General features: G+C 37.6%; 1 protein-coding gene across 1 annotated transcript in view; it reads right to left on the minus strand.

Annotated features, from left to right (window-relative positions):
- Positions 1 to 20,325, minus strand: part of PTPRD (protein tyrosine phosphatase receptor type D) — a gene marked incomplete at its 5' end in the record, with an annotated part of 294,447 nt that overhangs the window by 71,700 nt on the left and 202,422 nt on the right. The window contains 5 exons of the mRNA XM_080636500.1: positions 472 to 569; positions 1,074 to 1,115; positions 9,346 to 9,458; positions 12,039 to 12,053; positions 18,154 to 18,314. Of these exons, the coding sequence (XP_080492626.1) occupies positions 472 to 569; positions 1,074 to 1,115; positions 9,346 to 9,458; positions 12,039 to 12,053; positions 18,154 to 18,314 (429 nt within the window). The remainder of the gene's footprint in view (positions 1 to 471; positions 570 to 1,073; positions 1,116 to 9,345; positions 9,459 to 12,038; positions 12,054 to 18,153; positions 18,315 to 20,325) is intronic.

Here is a 20,325-nt window from a genome sequence, read left to right on the forward strand (position 1 = left end):
AACAGAATGTCTTAAAACTGGTATAGTAGGGCAACCAGGCAACTGCAAATGGTTTTAATGCACACAAAATTAACACAGTGGACTGTAACTATTTTGGAGCTCATACTGTATGTGTCCTGTCAGGATTACACATGAGATTTTAAATATAATGTAAGATCTTTTAACTGCGAAGTAGATGGATGTTTGTGTATATTATGGAGAGTAAGTGCTGTATCATTCACACACCTCTTCAGGCATGTGCTCATGAAATCTGCCTGGGACACGTTGTTGTAAAAAGAGAACATACTGTTACAAGCAAAGAAACCACCCAATCAGTGTAGCAATTTTACATAGAAAAGAATTTTTTATCATTGTTTCAATATCATTCAAAACTGGCACCATCACGGTAGGTGTGTATCAGAGAGATGTCTAGGGAAACAGAAAACATGGCATTTTAAATAATTTGAATAATGAGAAAGTGGGGGAAATTACCTCATACTCCTGTGAGAACTTCAAATTGTCATTTGCTTTCAACCTTTCAATGTGATCTGCAAGTTCCAAGATAGGTATTGGGGGATGACTGGCCATACCTGTTGAACAAGAAAGAAGAACAGAATTTAAAGGAAACTACACTGATGGCATCACTCTAAAATTAGAAAATGTAGTAGTTAGAATGGCTAGAAATGTGTAAGTAGTAAAGATGTCGTATGTGAGAGAAGCAGGCAAATAGTTTGGTTACTCAAAGCAGGACATGCTCTGGATAGATGAGCTCTGAAGCCAAATCAAAAGAAGTCACCAAGCATACTCCCAAAGCTAACATTCCTAGTGTAGAGGAAAGAGTTACTGTGATGTGAGTCAATGAGGTTAGATAGGCATGGAAAAATGAGACAGTTAGACCTGATGTTGACCTCAGCTTTGAGTAATGACTCTTTGTGTCATTTCAAACTCCTCCTGCACTGCATGAAATGGAAACTCCATTGAATTACATGAGGAAAGGTGAGCTGAGAAACAAGACACTGAAAGAGCCCTAAAGGGGAAAGAATAGTGTTTTGACAGAAAACAAAGTGACTTATGCATAATCAAGAAAAACGAACTTGAAGAATGAAGGTTACCAAGGTAACCGGAGACACCTGAACCTGCAAAGGAAATGATAAAAACCAAAGAAACCTCAAACCAACACAAAATTAATTTAATAAAATAAGTTATAAAGAATGAAATGGATAAGGATTAATAGTAATGCATCAAGGTCTAGAAGACTATGTATTCTAAATTAGAAATACTCAAATATTTTATGAAACTTTGAGGTGACTAACATGCAACTATGAATGACTAGAATAACATGCACCATTGCTTTTAGACAACAGTCACTGAAGACAACATTGGACATCAGACAATTAGAACTTCAAAAATGTTTTCACTAGTAGCAGATTGTAGAGGCAGGGGTTGTACAGTTTGCCTGGACACACATACTGACTGCACTAGTACCTTTAAATATTCTTAATCTGAAACCCCTTTATCAACCCCCAAAAGTACCTACAATCTACTTCAGGTGTAAACATCTTTGTCCACTGATGAAGATACTGAGTGAAAAAGAACTGGGAATTGGAGATCGAGATGGGTGTGGAAGTGAGTACAGGGAAAGCAAGGCAAAAGAAAGAAGATGTGGGGTCAACTAGAACAATCTGCCAGCTGAAGCTTTGCCAGGCAAAAATTTGGGACGTTTGTTTCACACTATTAGTCTTCACGACCCTTCTCCAAATGCTTACTTTCTTCTCTTCATGCTTTACACTATCACACCTAAAATGAAACTGAGTTTTCAATTACTTGTGGGAAGAAATCAGAGCTGGCTCGAAAATATCAAGCTAGTGAACCCCAGGATCTCTTGAAATTATAAAGGGAAAACAATGATGACTCAAGGGGGCTCAAGCTGGAAGCCATGTTGCACAATGCACTTTGCTTTGTCACCGTGAGTTTCAAGAGCATGCCTAAGACAGTGAACTTTCATTTCCTGTAAATATAGCTGAAAATGACTAAAATGACTATGTGGTTACAACACAGTCATGCTATATTATGGTTTTCTTATTTATTTATTTTAATTCTCATTTTATTTTTTATTTTTTGACATTTCAGGCATCATACTAGAGTACAAAATAATGTCTAGTAGCACTATCCTTAATTCTTCTAACCGTACACTTATATATTTATATATTACCTTCATAGCACATCTGTGATGGTAAGATATTATTTAAAATAGATACTAAAGCGCACTGTCAGTCAACTAAGAAAGCAAAATATTCAGATATAATGGAAAAATTTATTATAAATTTCAATTAAAAAATTAGTCCATGAGTACTAATTTATCTGAATCTGTTCTGGTTGTCTCCCATTTTCTTAGAAATTTCACTTAATAGAACTTCGCTATTCTCAAAATAAGTGCGGGTGACAGTCATCTAATAATCACACTGATCCAGATCAAGCACCCCGATGGAAAATATGTGAGCGAGAAGACACAAGAGAACTCTAGACTGATCCAGAAATGGAGGTGGACTGATGTACATCTAAAACAGTGCTTGAACAAAGAAAATAATACAGACAAAGATGTTTAGACCTTTTCGAGCGAATCGTGGGAGAGAGTTATTATCATATAAGGACTGAGTGGTAGTTTGGCTAGAGAGGGAGGACACAGAGCCAATCAGGGAGGCGTAGGGGACTGAATTACTGCTCAAAGCTGTAAAAAGTAAAAGCCAATTGGAAATGGGAAACAAATTAGTAACAGCAGTAGACCATCATAACCAATCAATCTTGCACATACAGACACTTCAGACATGCACAAAACAGCATCTGGACTCAACTAAGAAGATGTCTAAAGGTCCAGTTACCCTACTGTAGACATAAAGGACATAAAACCAAAAAGAATGAGACTGGCTCATCACATGATGAACCTGCCTAAATTACCAGCATCACGAACACAAATCTCAATAATTAGCTACTTTTAAGGAATAGTTTTTAAAGATGCTGAACATCCACTCCTTTTTAAACAATTTCTTTTTTTAGGTTGCCACTTGACATTCCTAAGGGGAGATTTCACATTAAATGCTTTGTGTAAAATAAAACTTGACATAAAATTTCCTTTTCTGAGATAAAAAAAGGAACTACTTACAACTTCAGAAACTGGCAATTTTTGACTGCCATTTTCACAACTCATTTTGGGCACTTACACTTGGAAATTTATTAACTTTCTTCAAAAAATATTTTGCAGTTAACTTGTGAAGTAATTGCACGTGGTATATTTTCATCTTTCAAATATATAAAATGTAGTCTACTGAGACAATAAAAGTAGCTATTCTTAAAAGAAGTGCTAAAGGACTTTATGTAATCAGACTATGAATCATAACAAGCATCATAACAGATTATGCTATGAATGAACATTTCAGGATCTCATGGTCTCATGCAAAAGCATGAGGATCCTACTGAGCTTAACGGGAGTTGCATGTGAACATCAGGTGTAGAAGTTTACTCAAAAAAAATCCCCAAAGTACAGCTAAGCACACTTATTTTTGTGGCTACAAATAAGAAAATACACTTATTTGCTAACACACCTCCACATCAATCAACACATGTTATGAAAACACAAAAAAATTAAAGACAAAATACAGCTAAATTACAAAGGATTCTGTGACATGCTAGAAAGTCAAAAGAAACACCATGCTGAAAACATGCTTTCAAACTTTGAAATTAGAAAATAAAAACACAAACAGGAAAAAAGAAACCAAACTAACAAAACCATATCCCCTACCCCATTTTTCTTCCCCTTCCTCCCGCCTCCCACCCAAACCAGCACATGCAAAACATAGCTGAAATTGTATCCATAAGAAGCTTTTATTTCAGATTTGGTAGAAGATTGCCAGATGTGATTGATCTTATGCAGCCTAGTAGTAACCCCTCCATATGAATAAAATGAGAATGTACAGTTTAACTGCAGATTAGAATTATCTTCTGGTTAATCTGTGGTAAATACATGGCTAAGGAACACAGAATACCATATGTGCTACAATTTCAAGGAAAAAATGACAGAGCAAGATCAGAATTCATCTACATACTAACAGATATTAAACTGTTATGTATTCTCCTTTATCACATTGAAATAAGTGGGTGTTTGGCCTTGTCATTAGTGCTGTAAATTAGGATTTTGTTTGTTGTCAGGGTTTTATAACAAGAGCTTTAAATTATTTAAGAAACACACATTTCTTTACAAATTTGGACCTGTAGGTTGACATGCCCACAATAAACAAGAAGGAAGCTAGAAGTAGCTGCTAGCACACAGACTACAATCCAGATGAAATGAAAATGTGATACATTATTTTCATAGAAATTTTCTTATTAAATAAATTGTTTTTCAGGTCCACATTTAATTAATACTCTCTGATTTTAAAAACCCTGATTTATTAATAATTCTTTCCTGTTAGGGTAGTGAGGCACTGGAATGGGTTGCCCAGGGAGGTTGTGAATGCTCCATCCTTGGCAGTGTTCAAGGCCAGGCTGGATGAGGCCTTGGGTGGCATGGTTTAGTGTGAGCTGTCCCTGCCCATGGCAGGGGGTTGGAACTAGATGATCTTAAGGTCCTTTCCAACCCTAACTATTCTATGATTCTATGATTACATCTTATTTTTTATTTAGTAACACAAAATACCTTTCCACACACCAATCTGTATTAAGATGTTTTTTCCTTACAGAAAAAGGAAGGAACCAGTGACAGTGTTTATTGATACTTACCCTTACCAAAGACATAGAAATAAATACATGTTAAAATTCAGACATGGAGACTGGAAAAAATTAGCTATGACCTTGATTCAAGAGGAATTTGGCATCCACGAAAATTTAGCAAGGATGCTTTTAGCATATTTCACAAAAAATTACTGTTACTTTAGAATTTCTTTTTCATGCAGCTACAGTAAAGCCAGAGAGTGATCTTATATCTTGCGTACAAAGCTAAATTTACAAGATCAGCTCTAAAGGAATGTCATTCTGCAACAGCTATTCTAAATAGTTAAGAATGTGTAATATTGCAAAATTAAGTCACTTTTATTCCAGAAGAATTGATGTTCTTCAAAAGCAGATGAATTATTCTGGAATGAAAGTGAATTTTGTTCTGTAACAAAGACTTAGCTTTACAAAGCAGCCCAAAAGACTCTGTAGCATCACAACAGAAGCCCCACCTCTGAGTGAGGTGTGAAAGCCATCTACACTGAGAAAAGGAGAAACCTGGTTTTCAGACCGTGGTCTAAAATTGTTCAGTATAATAACATGTTGCAAAACCATTGGCTAAAATGCAGGAAAACCCCCCAAAATTACTCTTGTGTGGAGCAGAACTTTCAACTTCATCTCCCAGCTAAGCAGTTTTTGATTGCCTCTCAGTTTCAAAGCAACCAAATAGGATATCAGCAAATGCTATTTGCACTCTGGAACCTATACTTTTTCTGAGTGGGTGCCTAAACCCTTTGTGTGAGTAAAGTTCACAAAAAGAGCTGTATGTAGGATTGCTCACTGTAAAAATGCTATTCCAGTCTGGTTTTGCCATGGAGGCAAACCACAGTAGTTCCTTCAGCATTGTCACAATTCTCATAAACAGAGTTGTGTGGATAAACTAAGGGAGGAAATTTCCTCCTACCTTGCAAAAACATGACTTTTTCCAATTTTGATACTTGCACCGGTTTCATCTGGACCTGTTTTATCCTTTTCCTGCCTCATCTTGGAAATAAGTTATGGGAACTTCCTTAGAAATTCAGGGAGTGTTCTGTGAGCACTTACTTGTCTAATAAAAACCAGAGTGTTTAACTCAGAGCTGTAATAATTTGATTTATTTTTCTTGTATTTCAAAGCATCTTATTTAGTTTGTAAGAGATAATGAGATAATTGTTTAATTGGCACCCGACTGCACAAATTGCTAATGAGTATGATGTATTCTATACTTAAATGAGGACAAAAACCCAGTCACATTTGAGGCATGACTCAATTTAGTTCTTTGAGTGATTGGCAGATTGAAGTCTTTGCCTGAGCCTTGGGTCTCTCTTAAACCCCTCAAACCACTTAACATGATTTTTTTTTCCTCTGTGCAAAACTGGGTCTCTTCATTTCAGGAAACCTTTTGTGGGGACTTAATTATTGCCTCTTCCCTACCTGGCATGGAGACTTCTAGCATTTGTGCACCAGGTTAATGATTTTAATCCCGTTTTCATAGGAAACTTGTAGAATGGAAAGAATGTGACTGACTTTTCCTCAACTACTCACACCAGTTCCAGAAGAATAACAGACTTATAAATGAAGTCCTGTATGCTACTGAGAGATTGGGTATTTTCGTGTTTACTGAAAGAAAACCTGGCACGGGTCTGATCCACACACAGTCATATGGGTTTATCTAACAACTATACATTTTTGGGTAACACATATGAACATTGGATCCTATTCTCAGATGTAAAACAGTGAGTTATTAAAAATGTCAAGACAAAATGTCAATTTTGTCTATGAAGCTACTCCACCCAGTGAGAAAAAAACCCAGAAATGAATTTTATCCTTTCTGGATAAAGTAATACAGGAAACTTTTTAGGTAAGTACTAAATTAGTGAAGAACGACGTTCGGTATTGACAGGATAAGAAAAAGTGACATGAAAGCAAGACATTTGCTGGCTGCTAGCTTAGGCTCTGAACTTTTACCTGATTTTCATGCTGAATTGACAATTTTATGACAAGTACAACATAACTGTGCCTAAATCATTGCCATAGATATCACCAGAGATAAAATCTTGTTTTCCTACAATTTCTGTCAAAAGTTATGCCTAACCACCTGTATCAGAAGTATTCTGTGCTTGTGGTTAGAAATCCAAATTTACCAGAGAAAAAGTTTCACTTCCAAATTATTTTGTTACAATATACCTGATCAGACCTTTCCTTACACAAAATATATGATTGCTAACATTTTTTTGAAAAAGGCTGTTCAGAAATCTTTTAAAGTATTAAAGCTTATGACAACCCAGAATTTTATAGGAGTGTCTCATTCACCTCTCCCAGTGAAAACTGGCAATCTGGATATGCTAATGTCTTAGAATTTTTTTCTCTAACACTTCTTCACATTAAGGATTCATTATAGCCTTTTTTTTTTTCTTTTTTTTTTTTTTTCCCCACTGGAAGCAATTGATGTGCTTAGAAACCTCCAAGAAAACTTTCTACCTGGTAAAAAACAAAAACCACACTCCTGAGTGAGAAGGAATAACAAACCCAACAAAATTGGCACTCTGCATGTACAGCTTTCCCATAATTTTTCTACATTCATCTTGAAAAGCTTTGTCCCCCATGTTATTTGATGGTGTGTTACTTTGTGGAGTTGGATAAACATTCCAACAAGATCTAGATGTTTAAATTAAATTCATCTGGATTTTAATGAAATGGTAGCCCTAACTGAAACTAATGTGAGTTAAGTGAGGTTCTGCTTTTACTAGCACAAAACCTGTGCCTTGACTTCTCTGGGGCTAAGATTACATGTTAATTAGCCATTGGTACACAGCAAGAAGAACCTCATGGGTTAGAAATTTTCTCCTTGATATTTAGTTCCATGCTGAGAATCAGCAGTAACAGGAGTGACCTGTACCTAGGGGTCTTAAGTGGTACAACAGTAAGAAAAAAGATCATAATTTGATTTCTGTTCTATATTTTTAGCAATAATTTTAATCCTCCATTCTGTAAAAAGATTTACAGCAGAGAAAAAGATTTCATAGTAGAAATGGACTGCAGATGTTCCGCTCAACTAATTACACAGAAAAGTGCAAATTCCCAGATAGCACTGTAAGGAAAGGTGTATGTCCTCTCCTCTCCAGTCACTCTCAGATCAATAAAATAGAGTTAAGGTATCTATCTACAAGTGCCACAAATTCTGTAATTTTTTAATAACTTTACATTCTAAATGTAAATTTAGGATTAATTACAATAAATTAATTTTATATGTGAAGCTGTTAAGACTTGGCAGCATTTTTTTTCCCCATATATTACCTTATTTGATGAGAAATACTAAATAGATAGGCAAGACTCACTACCTAAATACATGGGAAGCAGAAGTTTATGCTTATATACCTAGTTATTAAGCCATCCATTCAGTGTATAACTGTATACAGATAATTATTTGTTTTAGGCATAAGCTAAACTGTAGAAACTATATTCTTTATGTTTCAAAGACTTGCATGCATACTTCTATCTCTGTAACAAACTTTAAGCCTTTGTATGAAAATGCTGGATAACACAAACCTTTGCTAGTAAAGGTGAGTCTACATTAATACTGCAGAAGCAGAATTGTGAACCAAAACTTCCACTCTGCACTTAGGTTCATATTGTGGAGAGATCCCAGAGTATGTGAACAACATTCCCATATTCAGATGAGTCTAAACTAGAAGATGTGCTCCTGAAACACATCTAATTTGCTCCAGCTGCTAAAGAGCATTCAGTGTACTGGAACAGACTAATAAGGCCAGGTAAAACTCAAGCCTCTAGGATCTTCCTTTTCTACCTCTGCCATATGCACACAGTGTGGGATATTGGGTCTTTAGTCCCAGATTCATTATGCTGCAGATTCACACAAGGCTCAAGAAAGTTTGGTTAGTAATATGCATCAGGCTGGGACTGTGTGCAATCACACTGCAACAGAAAACAAGTCTACTGGAATACATCATGATAAAAATAAATCAAATCAATACTATTTTAAGTACTTCTCTCCCGGTGTTTCTTGACTATCAAACCAAATGGCTTAAAAAAACCAATGCGTAATAAATAAGTAAATAAAATATTTAGAAGTGTGTTGCTTTTACCTTCGGAACTACTGACATTTTAGTAGCCTCCTTGACCCTAACATACAGTCTGATTTTAAAAGACAAGACTATTTTTCTAGTTAGGATTTCTTTTCTGTATTGTACATTTGCAATGTAGTCTAACTTTCTATGATATAAATGGATTACCTGATAATGCAGTAGGCAAGAAGGAAGCTTATTTACAAAGAAGTAGCTGTAAAAATATTGTTAATAAATAGAAGAAATGCATTTCCCAATAATCTTCTATAGCATTGTCAGGTTTAACTTGGAATTTCAGTTCATAAAACACATCCATCACCACAAGTGACTTTTGGGTCTTCTTTTGTAGAACTTTAATTTTGTTCCATGAAGGATTTTTCATTAAATAAAGAAATTACAGAATTATTTCCAAAACTGTTGAAGAAATACATTGCGCAAAAACTTATAAGCAATCAACATATATTTTTCTAAACAACCAACATTTCTGTTCCATTACAGTTTGTGATGATAGAGCTCTCAGTAAGGTATTGCCTCTTACCTGGAGTTTGAAAATTAAGGCGTCGCAGCTCTACTGGATCTGTGGGATGATGAGAGGGGACCTCCTTGCTGTTGGGTATGCTGCTTTTTCTAGAATCAGATTCAGCCCTCTTCCTGCATGGAGAAGGTGGATACAAGTGAACATAAGATCAAGGTGTTAGCTTAACAAATAAAGGTGTCCACGTGTTTAATTGCTATATTCTAAAGACAGGCTGCTTCTTTCTGAAAGAGTATTTAATCCAGTGCAAAGGTAAAATAATTATGCATGTTGTGTAGGACAACTACAATTTGCAATGGCAAAATGAATCTAAGTATAGTAAGTAATGTCAGGGGGAAAATAGCTCCATTCTGCCCTAGACTGATCCTCTAGATCATTATTCTCGGCACACAGGTAGAAAACTATTACAAGATATAACATGAATTATACAAAAAAAAATTCACATTATCTCTATTTTAAAAGCTAGCTATACCTTTATTAAAAACTATGCAAAAATTGAACAATTAAAAATAAACAGAAGTTATAATAATTGACTTCGTATTTTATACAGACAGTTTTGCATTGCTTATAAAAAAATCACCTCTATTCTTTGGGTACTTTCAATATGACAGAAACAGTATAGAAGACACCTATCCCAGAAGACACTTATTCCCTTCATTTTCTAGGAAGTAAAAATTTGCTGTGTTGCCTCTCACCTCTCTAAGAGCTCCATTACACAATCTTCATGCAGCTGATCACACCTACATATTGAAGGCTCAGATTCTGTATGAATGTTTCTGATCAAATTAAGACTGTCACTGAAATTATAGTACTCCTGTCAATCTGTTCAAAATAAGTAAAGGGAAAGAAACAAAAGAAAGGAGGAAGGAAGGGAAAGAAGAAGGAAGGGAGGAAGGGAGGGGAGAGGTAGGGAGGAAGGGAGTAAAGGAGGGAAGGAGTAAAGGAGGGGAGGAGGAGAGGAGACCTGACTAAAGAGTGTTTGAACTCTTGACTGTTCTGATAAAATGTTCTGATAAAATTCCCATAATTTGAGAGTATCATTTGCTAATGCAAAACATTGGAATATGTAAATTTAATGCTTTAATTCAATATGAATCCTTCTCCACTAGTCCTCTGAGTTCCTGAATGAAAAAGCAAACTGGGTGATATTCTTTATTTAACATAAAAAGAAGATGCAAACAGCAACGAAAAACTACTTTGTGAAAACAGAACTAGGATGACTTTAAGGTTTATGATCACAAAATATTTTCCAGGTGTCCAATATTTGTTCTAACATACCAGTATTGTTGGGGGGCAGGATGGGGGTGCATGTGTGTGTTTTTGTTTATTTATTCTTTTTTTTGGGGAGGAAGGGGTATGATTTTTTTGTAGGTTTTTTGTTTGGTTGGTTGGTTTCATTTTTTTTTTTCCTTTTCCCTTTCTCTAATTGATTTAAAATGTCATAAAGCTAAATCTGTTATTATATCACCAGGCTTCCCTCTTAAAAAATGCTTAACTGATTTCTTGCTGGTCTTAAATTCTGAACACTTGGTGGCATTCATGAAAGAGGCATACAGCAAGATTTCAGAGACTATGCAAAGAAGCCAAATAGCAACATAGTTGCAGGAATTATTTAAAAGTTACAATTCCTATGATTTTATGGGTGGAGGGAGAGGGAAGTGTTTAGCTGTGAACATGCTCCATCTGTTCTCTGGTAAATACCTTAACACATGTATTAACTTCTCTTTAGTGAAGCGATGAAGATTTCAATCTGATCCTTCTGGTTTTACTTTTATTTTAAAAAACCGTTACAAAGAAACTCAGTAGAAGTTCTTTTTTCAATTTTGATTCTTACTATCTCAAACTCCTACCGCAGTAGCACGACACCATAGTGCTCTTTCTTCTTAAGTAAAGGTGCGTGATGCAGCTTTCAAGTATTTTTGTATATATTTCCTTCTCTTCAAGTCTAGGGATCAGTGGAATTGTCCAGAGATAAGCTTCATTTGCCTCTTTTCCACTTTTAAGTCATTACTGGCAGCATAACTTCTTATTAATCTACTAATAATTTATTTAATTCTTTTAATACTTGTAGGAAAATTTATTTATTATTATTTATTATTCTTCCCAGGATTATTCTGTCTTTGTAATTTCTTCAGACTATATCACAATTCTTTTAGATTATGCAATGATTTTGAGACAACTGAGGTGGAAAAAAAATCCACAAAGGACAAATGAACCACCATATCATCTTTGCTTGTACAACTGTAAGTCAGCATCAAAACTCTGTGTATGGAGCATAACGGAGATTAGAGTGGCTAACACTTCAACCACAAGCATGCATTCCTTCAACAGCTTTGGGTATAGCAAAGAACCACTGTCATAGCTTCATTAAAACACAGATAAAACTGCACGTACATTGTATAGCTGTGCTGCCTCTTGAAAACATACCCATGGAGAAACAAAATAAAAGCAGCAAAACCTGGCTGCATATGTTATATTTCTGTTCAGTGCTTTCTTTCTTCCTTTCTACATAACGAATCTTTCAGTTGCCTTCGTATTGATACTGTCTATGTTCATTTAGACTGACAGGTGCTCTGTCTTAGCTAATTAGATAATTATAGGATGACTTAGATAATTATCAGGATAATTTTTTTTTTTTCCCTCTTTTTTTTCTCCTTTCTGGATTAAACAAAGAGTGATTACTTTTCATGTCTCACCTGTCAGGTTTACTGCTCCATTTTAATGCAGCAAGGAGGGGAGAAAAGGTGCAAAGTTAGCTGGCCAGCAGGTAAGCATGACAACCAGAGATGTAAGAAATGTTGATTTACAGTAAAGATATATAACAATCAAATTAAAAGGTGACAGTTCATCTAAATATTTAATGCTTGAGAATCATCAGAATAAATGGAGGATACAAGGTTAAGTCCAAAATGAATCTTCCGCTGAAAAAAAAAAAAAAATCTCTTTTCAGACATTATCTGCAAAGTAGTACCACCTCAAATTTTAGCCAGCGGGATAATGGAGAATGGGTGCTTAATCTGAGCTATCAAAGTAACATTAACATTACATTGAAAAATGATGCCTCACTAAGTTGTAGTTCCCTCTTACATTCTAGAGAAGAGAGAAGGAAGAAGGGAAAGATGAAAGTGGAGGGCAGAGAAGAAAGGAAGAAGAGGGAGAGAAAGGCAAGCAAAGAACAAGGTTAAATATATGAGATAGATATGACTTGTAATGCACAAAAAAAAAAAAATAGAAAAAAAAAGAGAAAACTTTTAAAACTATTTTACAAAAACAGATAATAAAATGGCAAGGAATTTGAAACAGTAGCCTAGAGGTGGTAGATGCTCTACCTCTGGAAACAACTGAGTTCAGGCTAGACAGGGCTGCTAGCAACCTGATGCCGCTGCTCCTTGCAGGGGAGACGGAATATGGAATAGATGACCTTTAAGGGCCCTTTCAACCGAAAATGTTCTACGAACAAGGGCCAAAGTTCACTCTGTTAAAAAGATTCAAGCTTAGGTCCTGTCTATTTAAACAAATAAAAAAATGCATTGTAAGAGCAAAGAAGATGAAGTCCGTCAAAATACATTTATCTTCCCTCCAAATGGAAACTCACTCTACAAACAAACATGGCTCTAGAAAGATCTAGAACGAGGAAAATTTTGCTTTTCATTAGTGAAGGGCTCAAGTTAGAGAACTTGTGATTTCGTAAAAACAAGGAGAAATAACCACATAAATTCAGGTTGAAAAAAACCCAAACTAACAAAACCAAAATGAATGAAAGAATGCTTTCTGGGGACATGAGCTCTCTATTTTGATGGTTTCTGAGATACACTGAACCATTTCTAGTGTTCTTTAACATTCACTAACTGGGTTTCTAATAATGTAAATCCTGTGAAAGTGAACATGAGTCACATATTCAAAAATCAGCTGTAGCTATACCTACAGGTTAGGTGGAGAAGTGATTCAGAGCAGCCCTGCGGAGAAGGACTTGGGCATGTTGGTCGATGAGAAACATGAGCCGGCTTCAGTATGCACTTGCAGCCCAGAAAGCCAACCATATCCTGGGCTGCATCAAAAGGAGCGTGACCAGCAGGTCCAAGGAAGTGATCCTGCCCCTCTGCTCTCATGAGACCTCACTTGGAGTATTGTGTGCAGTTCTGGTGTCCTCAACATAAGAAGGACATGGAACTGTTGGAGCAGGTCCAGAGGAGGGCCACAAGGATGATAAGGGGGTTAGAGCACCTCCCGTATGAAGATAGGCTGAAAAAGTTGGGGCTGTTCAGCCTGGAGAAGAGAAGGCTGCATGGATACCTCCTAGCAGCCTTCCAGTATCTGAAGGGGGCCTATAAGGAAGCCGGAGAGGGACTCTTCATCAGGGATTGTAGTGATAGGAGAAGGGGCAATGGTTTTAAATTGAAATGAGAGAGTTAGGTTAGATATAAGGAAGAAATTTTTTACTGTGAGAGTGATGAGGCACTGGAACAGGTTGCCCAAAGAAGCTGTGAATGCTTCATCCTTGGCAGTGCTCTAGGCCAGGTTGGATAGAGCCTTGAGCAAAATGATCTATTGTTCAGATTTAAGTCCAGTAGACTAAAGATCTGCTCCAACATAACTTTGTCCCTTCACTATGACTGTGGGGTGCTACAACTGCTGCAATGACAAAGAACACTGAGCTGGCCACTGGTCAAGTCAGTTCCATTTGCAAAGAATCAGCTTCAGAAAGACAGGAGTTTGTAACTGTAACTCAACTGTAACTCAGAAAAAAAAATCATGTTTACTGTGTGGAAAGTTGAACACTGGAATGGGTTGCCCAGAGAAGTTGTTGAGAGTCCACTTTTGGATATATTGAAACTTCCTGGCCATTCTCTGAACAGGGCTGGGACAGGGGTACCAGAAGTAGGGCCCTTCGGTTCTGTGATCTGTGATCTCTTATGCACACATTAATCAGCCTCAGTTGTGTTGGACAGCACATTGCAGCTGTATCTGATGACAACAAAAGATACTCTTCAGTATTTCCCCCGTCTATTACTGTTAAATACAAGGCTGCAATGACCTTTTGGCTATATTCTAATATATGATCCAAAAATCTTTCTGTGAAGAATCCTTGCTTCCAGATTTTAAGAAGACAAAATGCAGAAGCAATAACTGACCAACAAATAATAAAGGGGTCAGAAATGAAGTCCTAGTACTTGGGACAGCTAAATATTCTTCACACCAACCCACACAACTTATCCACTCTAACTGTAATAGCACCTGTCTTAAAGGAGGGCAAGATTTGAAAAATCATGGCAGTCAGGTGAAGTTCCTGATGACTGGAAAAAGGGAAATATAACCCCCATTTTCAAGAAGGGGAAAATAGATGACCCAGAGAATTACAGACCGGTCAGTCTCACCTCTGTGCTTGGCAAAATCTTGGAGCAGATTCTCTTGGAAGGCATGCTAAGACACATGAGAAACAATAAGGTGATTGTTAACAGCCAATATGGCTTCACTAACAGGAAATCCTGCTTGATCAATCTGGTGGCCTTCTACGATGGGGCTATGGAACTAATGGATGGAGGTAGAGCAGTTGACATCATCTACCTGGACTTGAGCAAAGCGTTCGACACTGTTCCACACGACATCCTTGTCTCTAAAGTGGAGAGACATCAATTTGATGGGTGGACCACTCAGTGGATAAAGAACTGGCTGGATGGCCGCACGCGAAGAGTTGTGGTCAATGGCTTAATGTCCAGCTGGAGATCAGTAACAAGTGGAGTCCCTCAGGGATCAGTGTTGGGACCGGTCTTACTCAACACCTTTTTCAGTGACATGGACGGTGGGATTGAGTGCGCCCTCAGCAAGTTTGCCGATGACACCAAGCTGTGTGGTTCGGTTGATACGCCAGAGGGAAGGGATGCCATCCAGAGGGACCTCGACACGCTTGTGAGGTGGGCTGATGCCAACCTTGTGAAGTTTAACCATCCCAAGTGCAAGGTCCTACACCTGGGTCGGAGCAACCACAAAGCTACAGGTTGGGCAGAGAAGAGATTCAGAGCAGCCCTGCAGAGAAGGACTTGGGTCAATGAGAAACTTAACATGAACCGGCTTCAGTGTGTGCTCGCAGCCCAGAAAGCCAACCGTATCCTGGGCTGCATCAAAAGGAGCGTGACCAGCAGCTTGAAGGAGGTGATCCTGCCCCTCTACTCTGCTCTCATGAGACCTCACTTGGAGTATTGTGTACAGTTCTGGTGTCCTCAACATAAATAGGACATGGAACTGTAGGAACAAGTCCAAAGGAGGGCCATGAGGATGATCAGGGGACTGGAATACTTCCTGTATGAAGACAGGCTGAGAATGTTGGGGCTGTTCAGCCTGGAGAAGAGAAGGCTGCTTGGAGACCTCATAGCAGCCTGCCAGTATCTGAAGGGGGCCTATAAGGATGCTGGGGAGGGACTATTCATTAGGGACTGTAGTGATAGGACAAGGGGTAACAGGTTGAAACTTAAACAGGGGAAGTTTAGATTGGATATAAGGGAGAAATTCTTTACTGTAAGGGTGGTGAGGCACTGGAATAGGTTGCCCAAGGAAGTTGTGAATGCTCCATCCCTGGCGGTGTTTAAGTTCAGGCTGGATAGAGCCTTGGGTGACATGGTTTAGTGTGAGGTGTTCCTGCCCACAGCTTGGGGGCTGGAACTAGATGATCTTAAGGTCCTTTCCAACCCTAACTATTTTATGATTCTATGATTCTAAGATTCTTCCCTTAAAATGATTTTTGATTTTTTTTTTTTCAAGAAACTGCACTCATTCTTTCTTTATGATAGAAATTAAAATGTAAATGTAGTATTTTAAATCGTAAGATTAGCAGTCCAAGTCTCTTCATTAGGGCTTGTAAAATATACTTGTAAGATTTCCTGTATCCATGAAAATTTCTCATTTTCCTACTTCTTATGCATTTTTTAACATGTCCAACTCTGGTAGCCATGGTAATTCAACAGAGTTAATTCAGAAATTAAATTTCACTGTTTTCTCAAAGCACTACCTGAATATCACTACTGTCTCATCTAGTTATTTTTCTTCTACAGACAGTAAAGCTATCGAACTCTGTTAGCCTGCATCCAGGTTGCATACTCTAGAAAAGAAAAATCAAAGTATATATTACTTTTTTTACAGAAATGAAAAGTTCACAGATGACCAGAGACTGGTAAAACTGCAGTCATAACTTCTCAGAGGTAATTTTCAAAATCAGTGCAGTTTAACAATTTACAGCTTATACCTGGAAATATAAAAATAAACAAATACATATGGACATTTGCCTGAACAGCTCTAGTACCACTAGTAAATAACAGATGCAAAATTTGTGCCCCATTTTCAGTGAATGACAATCTCTTCCTACTATTGATGAACAAATTTACCTGTTCATTTGTGGATTATGCCTATAATTTTTTTGGTAACAGAACTGAAGTTTGTTGCTATGATTTCATAAATACAGTCAACATTCCCAGAAGCATTTACATGCCTGCTTTATATGCCCTTGTTTGGATTTGTTTTGTATGGGAAAAGTTTCAGTTTAACACTCCAAATTAACCAGAAAAAAAGGAATATTTCACTTTTAGCACATCTCTAATGACCAGGTTTTTAAGTGACAGACAGACACAAACAGAGGTTAGCTGGTTGCTGATCAATTAGATTGCCTGAGACAGTAGGCAGTAATAGAAACCTTCAGGCGACATAACAGACCATGTATTATGTTGCTGTAAGATTACAGACCTAAAGAACATTCTATAGATGTGTTATCTCTTTGGAATCCAAAGCTAAGGTTAACCTTGGACTGTTTTTACACTGCTGAACAGAGAATTTTCTTTCTATAACCCGAAGTAAGCTCTCAACAGGCATCTTCAGAGGTATGGGAGTGGAGACACTTAGGGAGAGAGGAGTACACAGGATGGCAGACTTAAATACTTAAATGCAGGTGATACCATCATAGCCATTAGTTTTAGAAGACGTATACCATTTAATTAAATTATCACTAGTGTGCCCCTGCATCTTTTTAGCATTCTCCAATTATCCTTCATCAATATATCTCTAAAATGTACTAGGAACAAGACGTAAATCTTAAACTTTGTGTGTTCAATTCTTTGGTTTTGATTTAGAATCTAGGCCTCTGTGAACTCATTTACATTGTAAAAGGCTGGTATGTATATATTAAGGCATCATACACCATTTTTATCTAGTATGTTGTGAGGCAGAGGGAAGTCCTTTGTGTAATAGAAAACCTACATCTGTGTTATAGTGCAAGAAGACTGAGGTTTGATCTCATTGCAAGATTAGTAGAAAACAGCCACTGATGTTTCTTTAATCTCTAAGTTCTGAGCTTCAATTCATATACTTACACTGCCAAATTGAGGCCAACTATCAAAAGTAAAAACTCAAATTACTTGAGTGGAGATGAAAATGATGTTTAACATCAAGCTGAATGTAACCCCTAATGTATTACTATTGCACATCTACAAATAAGTTTTAAAAAGTCAAATGTGTGAATTCCATGCATATTTATATGCAAGCACATATTTTTCACAAACATATACAAAGTGGAAAAACCATTTAAATGCATAAATGTTAATACTGTCATCAGCAGAAAAATGTACCCATGTACCTGTAATTTTTGGAAACTTTCTGTCAATCTACTAAAATTTCTGCAGTGTTGTAGAAACCATTAATAAATATGTAAATATACAAAAGCAATGACATTACTGCTGTAGTACAAAAAATATAGAGTAGAACAGTATTACAAAATGGCCAAAATCAGAAAGATTCATGCCCGCTAAAAAAAGTAAAAGGGAAACTTACCTTTTATAAAGAAGTATAGCAATAACAATACAGATGATAAACACCACTGCAAGAACTGGTCCAACAACCCAAATCAAGCCTTCTTCCTCATCTGTAATTGGTTGGGGATCAAGATCCATTGACACAACAGGATCAGAATACGGGCTGGTTGCATACATGGTCTATACAAATAGATAAAGGAGTACATTTAAAATATGAACTATGCTATATTTGAAAGATATATATATACACACAAGATAATGATGGAATGAACACGGCAATGCAAAAATCTTTACTTTGTGCTCCATATATTAGCAGTGACCTGAAATTAAGTAACACAGTCCTCCATAGAACACTTTGCAACTTAAACAGAGAAAGAGAAAATGAAATATTATGAAACTGAGGAATATAACCTATCAGTTCCTAATTTTTAGGGGTTTTTTTTGCTTTATATTGGCTTAACAATATTTCTTTCTGCCAGATGTCAAATGATATTTCTGAAACAATGAGAATACTGCAGGTGAAAATAAAGGGCACTGAATGTAGGAAGCTCCTACAAAAGGAACCTATGGCAATAATAGGGTGCATTTTGAGCAATCAAAACCTATCTGACACTGTTCTTACAGAAGATGGAAACAACTGGAATTTTAGACTGAAAGCCAGGGAAAGCCACTGTAGAATCAGATGCTAAATACTCAAAGCCTTTCTTACAGTGGAACTAGAATTACAGAATCATAGAACAGTTAAGGCTGAAAAGGACCTTAAGATCATCTAGTTCCAACCCCCCTGCCATGGACAGGGACAGCTCACACTAAACCATGCCACCCAAGGCCTCATCCAACCTGGCCTTGAACACCGCCAAGGATGGAGCATTCACAACTACCCTGGGCAACCCATTCCAGTGCCTCACCACCCTAACAGTAAAGAATTTCTTCCTTATATCCAGTCTAAACTTCCCCTGTTTAAGTTTGAATCCGTTACCCCTTGTCCTGTCACTACAATTCCTGATGAATAGTCCCTCCCCAGCATCCTTGTAGGCCCCCTTCAGATACTGGCAGGCTGCTAGGAGGTCTCCACGCAGCCTTCTCTTCTCCAGGCTGAACAGCCCCAACTTTCTCAGCCTGTCTTCATACAGGAAGTATTCCAGTCTCCTGATCATCCTCATGGCCCTCCTCTGGACTTGCTCCAACAGTTCCATGTCCTTTTTATGTTGAGGACACCAGAACTGCACACAATACTCCAAGTGAGGTCTCATGAGAGCAGAGCAGAGAGGCAGGATCACCTCCTTCAAGCTGCTGGTCACGCTCCTTTTGATGCAGCCCAGGATACGGTTGGCTTTCTGGGCTGCGAGCGCACACTGAAGCTGGCTCATGTTCATTTTTTCATCGACCAACACCCCCAAGTCCTTCTCTGCAGGGTTGCTCTGAATCTCTTCTCTGCCCAACCTGTAGCTGTGCCTGGGATTGCTCCAACCCAGGTGTAGGACCTTGCACTTGGGATGGTTAAACTTCATAAGGTTGGCATCAGCCCACCTCACAAGCGTGTCGAGGTCCCTCTGGTTGGCATCCCTTCCCTCTGGCGTATCAACCGAACCATACAGCTTGGTGTCATCGGCCAACTTGCTGCCAATAGAGGCCTTTCAAAATCTTTGCCTTACTGGATGCTGTTAAGCCAAATGGTCTAGGATAAGACCTGAGATGTCTGATCTATGGATGAGTGCAGAGTTAAAATTACAGACAGGAGAGGCTGAGGAGCCAGTCTGCTAAAATTGGACCATGCAAAGAACTCTGAGCTACAGTAAAATAGAAGTGGGGAATGGTTTGTACTTGGTTCTTGTCTTTGCTGGAGTGTCCCCACCAGCACTTAACTAGGATCTGAACTACAGCTCTTGTCAACTTCAAAACTTCATTCAGCAGTAAATCAGGAATATTAACCAAGTTAGACTAAGATAACCAGGAGAAGAAATTAGCTTTCATTTACCATGTTTGCGGTGTATTCTGAAAGATGTCCTAAGCCAAGACAAGCATTATAAAGGCAGATGTGTTTTTCACACTTCATTTGGTCTTGTTTTGGGCTCTGTGCCCAAACAAGTGCCTGGGTTTGAGACAGGATTAGGACCAGCAAAGCTGAAGCACAAAACTAGCTGGTACTGAGCTAGTACGCATGCCAGTGATGTCCAGTCATATTACGCTC

This window comes from Psittacula echo, assembly GCF_963264785.1.
Source record: "Psittacula echo genome assembly, chromosome: Z".
In the NCBI taxonomy this organism is placed as follows: domain Eukaryota; kingdom Metazoa; phylum Chordata; class Aves; order Psittaciformes; family Psittacidae; genus Psittacula; species Psittacula echo.